We start from the raw sequence: 12,030 nt of genomic DNA on the forward strand, positions 1-12,030 counted from the left end.
TGTTTCTGACTCATCAATTAAATTGTAAACTTTTTGGAGAAGTGACATGTGTAGACCAGAGGTCATAATTCATTAGTTATGTATTATATTATAGTGTAAGCTATAAAGAAAAGTGGTAAGACTCTGTTTTAGGACTTCAAAAACAGGTATCCATTAAACTCTATCTAAAGAGCTCAGATATTTGTAAAAATACTTTGCCTTCTTTGGAATGAGTATTTGTAGTACTGTATTTCTCTGATAAAAAATTATGTGAAGTTATTTTGTATTTTCATTCAATCTTACTCTGTAGTACGACGTTTTGGGGTTTGGTGGTACTATTTAAATGTTTTTGTAGACCTGTTAAGGAAAAACTTCCTTCTTCAGAGATTCATTTACAAACTTGTTGCCACTATTCAAAATGCGTTATCAGGCAGAAGTGGTTTTGACTCCAGTCTCAGTGGTAATCCCAAGCCATTTATTTCTCAAATCAAATAGAGCTTTGCACCACATTTCTCTCACTTGTGTGCTGTTTAACGGCTCAGTAGGTGAACCACATCTGCATTGCGGACAGCATTAGAGTGCTCAAAGAAGCATTGTGTACAACTGAATGGTGGGTGTTCATTAATGCTGCAGAGGCACAGAAGTACAATCTTGTGCATTGTAAAACATCCTATTTTGAGCATTTCATTCAATTGCATGGGTTTGCTTCTCGTGTCATCCCTGTAGTGCATTAGCACATAAGTACTTAATGGGCAGTGTCCAGAGATTTTTGTGTTACAACTAATGCCAGTGATGTTCTGCAGAGATAATACTGTTAGGACCACAGGAGATTTGGCTGTGATAATAGTGGTGGAACATTTGCATGTTTCTCACCCAACTGAATAGACAAGGCTGTGTGCCTCACTATGTATCGAAGGAAAAAAATCTAAACATCTACCTGCTTGCACTGCTGCACCACATGCTGTTGAAATTAGCGTTATTTTTGTGGAGAGACAATTATCCACAGATAAGATGAAAATTACACTGTCAGGAGCAGACAAACACACTTAAGATTCCTTTTTCTGTGCAAGTATTAATGCTCATAAATGTGGAGACAAAAAGATGGGTGCTGTAAATGGTTACGTGTATGCCTATTTTCACTGTAAATGGCGCTGTTTCTAATCATAAGATCAAAAGTGAAAAATGCCTTAATACAGCTTCTTTTGTATGTTGGCAGCTTTGCATGGAAAGGCATCCTTATTACTGATTAAATAAAACAATAGAATCCTTCATGAAGTGTATGTAGCATCCAAAGTGGGACCTCCGGCTATACCCTATTACAAATAATAAGAGAAATTGCTGTAGTTATTTTGATGCCTGTCTTCACAGGTAATTAATTTTTATGTGAGCAAAATCTGTTTGTCTGGATTTTATTTGAATGTTTTGCTCTTTTTATTCTCAGCTATTAAATTTAGCTACTGTTTTTAAACTCAAATTGTTCTGTGTTTTGCAAGTATGCTCGCAGTTCTTTGCATGAATAGAAACCACTCTAAGAACTTCTAAACAATCAGTGAAATACAACCAGATATCATTAAATAGAATTAAAAACCAGATAAGTTGTAATTCATATTAAATGCATAGGTTCTTGGTGGGAAAGGAATAATATAAAAAAATGTATTATAATATTAGAAAAACTGTATAAAATAACTTTTCACAAGTTGAATTTTGCCTGGACTTAGTAAAGCTGTATGAAAACGCCGAGCATAATGCATTTGATATTTCAGTGGATATATATTCTTTCTGGAGAGAAGAGGGAGATTTGAAGATATGATTGTAGAAGTGTCATTTCTAGTTAAGGTTGTCTGATATGTCTGTTATCAGAGTCTGGTTTTAATTTTTATAACTTTTCCAAAGTTTTAACTGTTTTGGCTGAATTTTCCACGTCACGGAATTGCCAAAAAGTGATTTGTTTTCAGAGTTACTGTTAAAATGATTCATCTGTTTCCAGGAACAAGTTATGGGAAAATACGTTGATGGGCTTGGCTGCTTATTTTTTTTTTTCCTCCTGAGAAACTCAGTCCCTTCGTTCTTTTGGAGTGGAAATTTGAAATTTTGCAGATGAATCACCCTTGTTTCAGAGAAGTGTCTTTTGAAACAACTCACCGTGGCACAAGGTGCAATGTGGACAACATATGATGTCAGGATTTTTATTTCTTATCCTTCACCTAAAATTCATCTGAGTGTGTGGACGTTTCTTGTTTTGTTTTGTTTTTTAAAGTGGAGACTAAGGAAAGTTGGGAGTCCGTTTAACATTTAGTTTCTCTCGAAACTGTGTGCTGAGTAGTATATATTTTTGAAATTTCAAGTCCTACATCTGTTAGTTGCATCTAGTCTTTGCCATTGTTAATACTAATTTAATCTTAATCAGGAGGTGATCTCCATGCTACGGGAAGCACAGAAGTCTTCTTTCTGGTCTTCTATAAGCTCTAAATAGCTCATTAGAAAAATTATTTGTAGGTTTTTGTTGTTGCATTTCACTGAACTCAGCAGTTCTCTGCTATGCAAATGCCTTGTGTTTTTGAAGGTGCCTTGGTTTCTCTATGTTTATGTAGTCTAAACATAATTTTTTTTATAAAGCAAAAGTTGTTTTCAGCCATCATTTTCACACTAAAAAAGTATCTACACAATTGTGCACTTTGAAGTCTGTTTTGCTCTCTTTAGCTTTCTTCCCTTCTGAGAATCCGTGTTCAAGATAGGGTTTTCAACTACATGTCCATTGTTTTTCACATTGCTTGTATTTTTTATTGTTTCTAGTTCATTAAGCATCTCTTAGTGCGTCATTTCTGTCACTGTGATTTGCTGTGTGCTGTTTGATCAAGTGGCTAACTTTAATCAGCAAGTCCCACAAGCTGTGTGTGATTACTGGCACAGAGTTGGGTACTTGCTGAAGTGTCTGGTTGGAAGCCCCTAAAACAGGAGACCTGTTCTAAAACTGTAGTTATTTGTCATTAAGGATTTGATTTTATTTTTACAAGATTGTATTTGTCTCTGGGATTATACTATTTGCTGATGCTTCAATGCCAGGAGTTTTCTTTTGTGAAGGGTGAATTCGTGATCCCTTCCTGGAGGCTCACATTAAAAGAAATCAGCGTCACTGGGAAGAAAACACTTTTTACCCAGAGCGGAGTGTTCATAACGTGACCACAGACATTTTGTAAAGTAAGCCTTGGCCTATGTGATAGTAGTCTTGCTTTGTTAGTTTTTGCAGACCAAGTCATTCCTGGAATTTACTGGTCTGCAGAGCACTGGTTGAAAGCAGCTACAGTACTACTGCCTCTTAAAGGGGAGGGAAAAAATGATGTCGAGAGGGATTATGGGACCAGCAGTTTTGAATTCAGAAGAAGATCAGACCTGCTGCCTTGCACAGATGTAGGAACACCACTGATGAATTTGTAAAATCTTGCTCCTTTGTGAACAGTGGCTTTGCTGCGTACCCGCAGGTGGGGATGTCTGCCCGGCCCGTGGGTGTATGGCACTCTTGAACTGATTTTTATCCTCTGCAGAGCTCTCAACTCCGGGCTAGATGGGGAGTCCCTTAAGTGCCCAGACATAAGGTGATGTTTGTTGTCAGCTGCTGGGAAAGCTGTGGCTTCTTGCTGGGCCCCTGTGGAATGGGCTGCCTTGAATCGTGGCATCTTTCTTGCCTTTCTGCAAGGCTGTGGTTCCTGCTGCCCAGCTCATGCTCGCGGGCATTTGAAACACAGTTACTTGCCCGCCTAAAATCTGGTAGAACAGCACCATTCATTGTGGCACGGTGCCACATCCTGAACCAGTTGGGTCAATGCTTAGGATGTAACATGAAACGTGTGCACTGCGAGGCGATTGCAGACTAGTAAGAACTTATTTCTACTCTCATTAAGCCTTGTGGCTAAACATAATTAGACTTCAACTGGAAGAGTGGGGTTTTCTTCTAAATGGAGTGGTGTTTTCTTGGTAGAGATAGAGAGGTTTTTGGCTTTGTATTTTTATTCATGAAAAAAAAGCCACTCAAGAAGCAAGAGCTGAGGATCACTCCATGGACATATCCATGGAAACAGCTTCAATACAAATAAAGAAATGAGAAGGGTGACGAGGGGTAACTGCAAGAGCAAAATTAATTGAACTTGAATGTTGATTTATTACTTTCAAACTATTCATTGCAATATGGAAAGGGGAAAACATGTAAAACAGTAAAATCAGTCATTAGGTAAATACCAGCGTAGGATCAGTGATTGTAAGAGAGCTTTGTTAGTGCCCACCAAATGAGGATTGCCCTCTTAGGTTCAAATTTTTCTCATGTAAAAATCTTTTTCCCATGTCACCAGAATTACGGAGATGTAAGTGGAAGATTATTGGCCTTTGCACAATAGAAGGCACTGAAATTTTCCATAATGATTTTTTCTACAAAGTTATAAGTTAATATTTGGGTTACTAATTCAGTAGTACAGCATGAAATAAGTTATCTGTGCTGCTGTAAAAAGCCTGTGTCTCAAAGTTCCTAAAAGGCAGTCTACATGCCTACTTTAAGAAAAAGTAAAAAAAGAATGAGGAAAAAAAAAAATTAACTTGGCTAAGAGTCAAAGCGTTGTTAAGATACGTGGCAGGAAAGCAGACACAAAATTGGAGGGAGAAGAAAGTAAAGAATATAATTAAAATCATTCTTTTCTCCTCTTTCCAGTTACCTGGAAAGGTTTATTATTCATATACACTTGTTGAACTTGCATCTAAATGATTGATTGACTCAGTGAACTCATTGTAATAGATTATGTTTGATGTGCTATCTTGAAAAAAATCTTTTGAAATTCTGTCTCTTTTCTTTTTCTGCTCACCTTGTGGCTTTTAATATCTTGTTTCCCATCTGTCTGATTCCATCACAAGCTGAGCATAACTTTTCAGACCGTAATGCAGCTCTCTTTTTGTTCTGGTTTAAGTAAGTATGTAACGCAAATATGTGATTTGGCCGTCAACAGTAATATCAGACAGGAATGTTGAAATGTGTGTTCCCTTTATTGATGTGAAATAAAGAAATGCTTATCTGTAGATATTTGATAATACATATTTACAGTGCATAGATCTGTCTCTGCAAGCAAATGAATAGAGATGTCTGTATCATTGTATTACATCCGCTTTAATGTTACAAGCCCAAAGGTTACTTTTAAGGATTAGTTCTTAATTAAAGGAGAAAAGAAATGGGTCTATAAGGTTTCAGGAAAGCAGTTTTAAATATAGATTTAAAAATACTTAACTGAATATGTAATACAGATGTACCCAAACTTCATTTTGAGAGATTGATTGCACTGTAGATATTCCTACTGCAAGAAGTGTCTCTAGCAGTGAGGTCCTAACTGAGTCTTGAATTACAGGGGAATTTGGAGAAATAGACTTATTTTGTTAAAAACATATTCTCTAGGGGATATAATGTTTGTAGAAATGTTTAGTTGGGATATCATTTTTATGCATATAGTTCAGTAGTTTGCTTAACAACCATAAGGTATAGGTAGATAAAATTCTTTGTATTCTTTATTAAGGACATAAAATGTATATGCTGAAAGATTTTTTTGGATAGTGCCTTTTTAGTGAGAGTAAATCTTTGGTGAGACCGGGGAGAATGAACTAAGCCAGGAAGAGAGGAAAAGGGAAAGTACGGTAGTCCTGAGACTGTCTATAACAGTTTTGTGGGACATTAGAAATAGAATCATCTTTTAAGTCTGATGAATTCATCAGAGAGTTATTATGGAAGGGGCAAAAGTTCACTCAACTAAGCGTGTTTATACATAAAACACAAAGCATTGAAATATTTACTTTGATGTGGTCAATATAAGTTTATTTGGATGATGATGATAATACTGCTACTACTAGTAGTAATAATTCTTTTTGGCTGGCTGATTTGACTGTGAACAAGGTATCCAACTCAGAGAATGGAGTCAAAGGGAACCAAAAGCCTTTTTCCCTCATGATTTATTGAAAAAAACAATAATAAGGAAACCAGTTTCAGCCTGATACATAGGCATATGCATTCAAGCAAGTAATTGGTACATTGACTGAAATGGAATTATTCTTCAGACTAAGTATCGTGTTGAACTGAGGCCTTTATATAGCCTAAGCAACTTTTAGTTCCAAAATTACTCAGTCTTTACTGAGCTTCTGACTTCCTTGGAATTTACTGTCTATTGCTACTGAAACAAGTCTTTGAGCAGAAGCTTTAGTGGCGCAGTTCCAATATCTAGGGAGTATTATGTTTTAATTCTTTTTTTCCTATTGTACTGTGAACAAGTGCTGTGGAGAAATCAAGATGTACGTTTCCTACCATTGAAAGAATTATGTTCATACCATTGAGAAGTCTGAAGCAATTTGCAACACTGTTAAAAAGATTTTTTTTATTTTTTTTTTTTTAAGGATAGAAGCCTTCTTGTGAAGGATTATTTTTTATGAAACTGTTGTGGTTTAACCCCCCCTTGCAACCACTCGCTCATCCCCATTTCCCCTAGAAGAGAGAAAAGGGAGAAAAGGAACGGAAAGGAAAAAAAACCTCATGGGTTGGGATAAAGACAGTTTAATAGAACAGTATCAGAAAAGAAAAAATAACACTAATAATAACACTAATAATAGTAACACCAGACACTCTCAAAGCCCAGTGAATTGGCACTGTCCCGAGCAAGGATCGTGGATTCCTGCCCCCCGGCCAACCCCCATTTATGTATTGAGCGTGATGTCTATGGTATGAAATATTTCATTGGCCGTTCCATTGGTCTGTCTGTTCTTCTATGGGAAGCTGAAAAAAAGTCCTTGAATAATGTAAACATCACTTAGCAACAACTAAACCCAATAGGTATTATTGATGTTCCTTTCACAGCAATCACTAGAAAGAGAAATTAACTCTTTCCCAGTTGAAACCAGGACAGAAACTCATAACTCTATTTATTTCTACAGCATAGAATATAAACAAAGAAGTGGAATGAAATCTTGGCTCCATTGTATTCAGTATCAATATTATAGGATTTCTGTTTCACTAGGTTTTAATTCACCATGCCCTTCCCAGAGTTAATTTTGGTATAGGGTTTCCTTCCAGAAATGTGGAAAGTTAAATGAGGGCACATCACAGAGGGCATCCTTATGTCTTTAAAAGTAAAAGCCCATTCTAGTGGATGCATCTCATTGGTCAGTGAAACTGGTTTGCAATACAGCAGTTATGTAGTGTTAGACACAAACAATACAGAAGAATATCTAACAATATTTCGTCATCATTGCATAGTCATTTGTCGTTCATTTAGTGGCCAGCCCAGCCTAAACCACGACAGTGAAAAGTAAAATAACTGAAAAGAAAATTGGTTTTGTTCTACCTCAAACCAGGAGACCATTTGCTGTGGTAGAAAAAAATATCACTATGAACTGTGGCCCCAAATTGAAAAATGACAGGAATGATGAGTCTAGTGTATATGTTATTAATAAATAACACACTTTTGTGACTCATAAACTCTCTCTGTAATAACTGTGTGTTTCATTCTGTGTTGCCGAGAAAAGTTGCAAACCAGAAGTAAAGTCCTTTCTACGTACCTCCCAGATCTATTTCCTTAATTGCTGGGATTTTCCTGTGGCCTGAAGGACAGACTAGACATTGTTCAACATTTTAGCTGAATGAAGTGACACTGGGATATAATAAGCTGCTGCTGAAATCCAACTACAAAGTGTTTTCCAACCATACTCAGGAATAAAGCATTGTATTTGTAGTTAGTATATATGGACGTAGTTTTTGGCAGCAGTTAAATTCTTATTTGCTGTATATTTTCCTAGGTTTTCTGCTGGACTAAGTCACTGTGTCCATGATTTACAGTTAAGTATTTGCTTCGCTTTAAATGTGAGTGTGACACATTCACATTGCCTTTTCAGCATATATGGAGAAAGGAAAAGAAATGACAATCTTTTTCTAGAAATTTTGATATAATTCACATATTGGAATGTGAATACTTGACTCTGAATTAATTACTGCATGTTTTGATGTAGATTAGACAGATTAGTAGGCACGGAATAGTGTAAACACTTGGATCATCGTAGCAAATTTCTTCCATCTAGGGGAGAAACATGAAGAAAATAATATTTTCGGAAAAAAATATTCACATGACCTATTTAGGCCAGCAGTTGCACTTACTGGCACAACTAGTTAACAGCATAAAACAAATACATTTTGTCTGATGAATTAGCGATCACCTTGCATACTAAATGTAATGCTTTATTGCGTTACTTGGCTTCAGATATATAGTCACATACTGTATTCTCTCGGAGAAACTAGAATAAAGAATCTGCCATTGATTATAACAGAACCACTGATTTTCATGCATTACTGCATCATAAATGTTCACTTCTTTTTCCTAAGATACATTTGTGCTTACAAAGTATACATTTATCCCCCCAAATTTTGGTTACTAAATTAGCATGCCATATTTTCCACAAAATTAATCTTTTTCCAGTTTTGTCTGTCTGGCTAATAACTTGATAAATCTCTCCTTATCTTCTAATGGCAGATGATTTATCAAGGCCTACCACTTAATTAATATTACAGAGCATGTGGGGAACTGAAGAATTCAGAAGTATTTTCCATAGCTTGGGCATGTAAAATGAGAAGCATAGGAGAAAACAGAAAGATAATCTTGTAACTGAGAAAAAGTCTTTATGATTTAAGCATGGAATTGAGGTTCAGGAAATGGTGAGGTCTATCCCACAAATCCATCATGTTTCCCACCAGACTTTGGACAAGACTGATTTTTTTTCTTCGCTGCAGTCGACCATTCTGCAGAATATTTAGAGTAATACTGTCTTATCTCCTAGGGTAGTTTAATGCTAGATTTGTCTAACATTACTAGTGTTATAGGACTTGTATTGGTTTTTGAGTTTATTGAGTTGTAATTATACAAACACTTCCACGATATAGCCTGAGTTTTTTCATATTAAAAAAGTGTTTATAATATGTAATATATAAAGGATACTTTTGTGACATAAATATTTTAACTTATATATCTGAAGTGCCTATAAATATACAGAAATCTCAGAGAAGTTGTCAATGAAGTTTCAGCTTTTCTGAATACTTTACTTTTTCTCCATTTCCAGGTTGCATGTCTCACTCACGTAGCAGCTAATTACCTTAATTTCAAAATTGAAGCAAAACGCTGGGGTACTGCTCATGGGAGTATTGTTCCGTATCAGGTAAGCAAAAAGCATTAGGTGTTTTTGCTCTTGGAATTTGTGATTTTGTGTATTATGAGATTGAGAACTGACTTACTTTTCCCATGACCTGCTGTAGTCTGTAATGTGTCTGTGTCTAGGCAGGACAAGGTTCCATTGTTCATTGTCATTTCTGCGTTTTGCATATTTCTTCATCAGCAGTAGATTAGTAACAGGACACTGACATAGATCAAAGGTGTTTGCTGAAATTGGATGACTTTAAAGCTAGCATGATGACTTGATTGGTTTTCACCTGACAGAGAAACGTGGGGGTTTTTTTTAAGGGTTACCTGACTTCCATACCAGTTATAAACTGGAATCTTTTTGCCTCTGAATTTTGGGATTTTTATCTTGTGAGTCTACAAGAACAATCTAAATGATCATGAATATCTGGGATTTCTACATATTTGTCATTCTGCATTGATTTTGCTACAAATCACTGTTGCTTCTCGAGACAACAGGTTGGCAAAAGGAATTAACCAGACCTCAGATCTCCCCAGCAGAATTCATAGTCCGCTACGTCTAATGGAGGGTTGAAATTCCTTAAAATAACATGAACTTCATCATATAAACAAGCACAGGAAAAAAAATTACTTCAAGTTTTATCTTGCTTCTGGATAGTATGGGAAACACTTCCAATAAACAAAGAAAATTTTGTTCTATTCCAGCTGATCATTTTGTTTTCTTGATGGAGGTCATGCTAATTTATGGAGACTTGGACGTGTATTTAATTTAAAAAAAAATACCTATTCTTTGTTTCATAATTTTGGCACTTCTTGGCAAATCGCCATACTTGCAACTAGACAGAGCCTGGATTTCTTAATTTCTGACCAGAGTCCTTTAAATCCAGAGAGGGACACTTCCCAGCGTTTGTCTGGGAGAACTGCACCTAGGCATCACTCAGTTTCTTCACCATCTCCTTTCTTTTTAGAGAAAGTGAAGGAAACTCAGTGTATTGTCTTCTTCCCAGAGGTGAAGATGGAGGTGATCATCATAACATTAAAAGATTTGCTGCTTTTGGCCATAGAAGCTCTGAAGCAAAAATCATTAGACAGAACACTATCACTGGATAGTATCACAGCCCGCCTCCTCAGGTCTAAACCCAAAATCAGTTGTTTTTGTAAACCTAAGCTGGGAGACTTTTCACAGGACATACCACTGCGTAGTCAACTGTCTTGTTTTGGATTAGCTAGACCAGATTGCAAATTATCTCAGACCAATGGGGAGGTGTTGTTCTGCAAGGATGAGTTTGGTCCTGAAGTATTCTTGTCTGGGGTGCAGTGCAGCACAGCTACGGCTGCGCTGCCATCTGGTTGGCGTGGGGTAGCCGTATGGCCGTATTTTCTAGAACCATCTCTGCATGACCCAACGTAACCAGGCATCCACTGCACAAGCAGTTACATTCTGCTGTGTTTCTGTAATGTGACCTTTTGGTGCAACCCTTTTTGAACTTTGGTATGTTGAAAGTACAAAACAGATCTGAAGTATCTGAAGTTTGTATAAGCAAAACCAAAAACCTGACTAAACAAAACATTTTATCTTCACCGTACTGCATTTGGCTGAGTAAATGAAACTTGCATTCTTTTATCTCCTTTTGCCTTTGTTTTTCCACAGTCAAAATGAAAAGAAACGCATACATTGAATATCCTTTGTTTCTTTTTTCATAGACAGCTCTTTAGATACACAAAATTCGAGGAGACTGTTTTAGCTATCTTCTGGTTTAATCTAGATTGGTCAATATGTAAATAACTATTTTTTTAAGTAACTATGTAAACTGTGGTTCCTGTGTTTCTGTATGCTGTTTCTGTAGCAGATATTAGAAATACTACCTCAATATTATAAACAATTTTAATCTGAATTTTCTTGTTCATAAACTGGTAATTAGGGTGGAGTTGTGTGTGTGTTTATGGCTATCTGTTAGCATTCCATCAGCTAGCATGGTTATAATTCTGATTGTAACCATAAGTATATTATGCTTTCTAGAGTTTATTTTTTGCTTTACTAACATAAGCTATACTTAGACTGCAAAGCTCTTTAGAAACTTGAATTAACCCTCACTGTTGCTATTGTACTGCTTTTATAGTTGCTTCTGTAGCTCATTTGTAACAGAGTTTAGAACAGAACTCTGAAACCTGACTTTCATCTGTCATCCTAGTTATTGAATATCCTGTCTTGCTTACTAAACTTACTACTTTGTGACTATCACTATTATTTTACAAATAATTTTTTTTAAGATATTTTGGGCAAGTGAAGTATAATTTGTTCGAATAATAAAAATCACATTTCAGAAGATGGAATTTCTATATATTTCAAGTACACATTAGCAAACTGTTGTTTTTTTTCTTATGTCCTAAACTTTATTTTGTTTTCATTTGCTGTATTTTGAGTTTTCATACAGGTAGGAAGTTACAACTTTGAAGTGATACAGAGCCTGCAGTCCTGCTAAAAAGTCTCAAACTATGTTAAAGCATGGAAGATTGGGTAAACAGGAGCGATCCTTTTATAGATATTGAAAAGGCAAAATCTAAATTATTTGTATCATATTTGGTGTGACAGAGGTCTGATCAGTCATATTAGACTACTGACCAAAATTTAATAAAAAATATACATCAAAAGCATCTTAAATATGGACATAAATAGTACTTTGCTTACAATTGTTATAGTAAGCATTCTAGTGCTCTGTTTAACACATTCAGTAGTGTATACTGAATGGTATTGTAGCTTTTATTTCATTGAGTTTATATTGAATAATTTTGTTCAGAATATCTTTGCAAACGGCTCTTTTTTTTCTATTCACAAGGCCAAATTTAGCTTTGA

At 35.9% G+C, this 12,030-nt stretch overlaps 1 protein-coding gene across 9 annotated transcripts in view; it reads left to right on the forward strand.

Moving 5' to 3' along the window:
- The window catches only part of SUGCT (succinyl-CoA:glutarate-CoA transferase), a 336,115-nt gene that overhangs the window by 57,510 nt on the left and 266,575 nt on the right, over positions 1-12,030 (forward strand). For all 9 annotated transcript variants that reach the window (XR_012585571.1, XR_012585572.1, XM_074575598.1 and 6 more), the window contains one exon: positions 9,100-9,195. Coding sequence is in view for 7 of the 9 variants with exons in the window: in XM_074575598.1 (XP_074431699.1) it covers positions 9,100-9,195 (96 nt within the window). In the remaining 2 variants the exon portion in view is untranslated. The remainder of the gene's footprint in view (positions 1-9,099; positions 9,196-12,030) is intronic.

This window comes from Larus michahellis, chromosome 2 (assembly GCF_964199755.1).
Source record: "Larus michahellis chromosome 2, bLarMic1.1, whole genome shotgun sequence".
Classification (NCBI taxonomy): Eukaryota; Metazoa; Chordata; class Aves; order Charadriiformes; family Laridae; genus Larus; species Larus michahellis.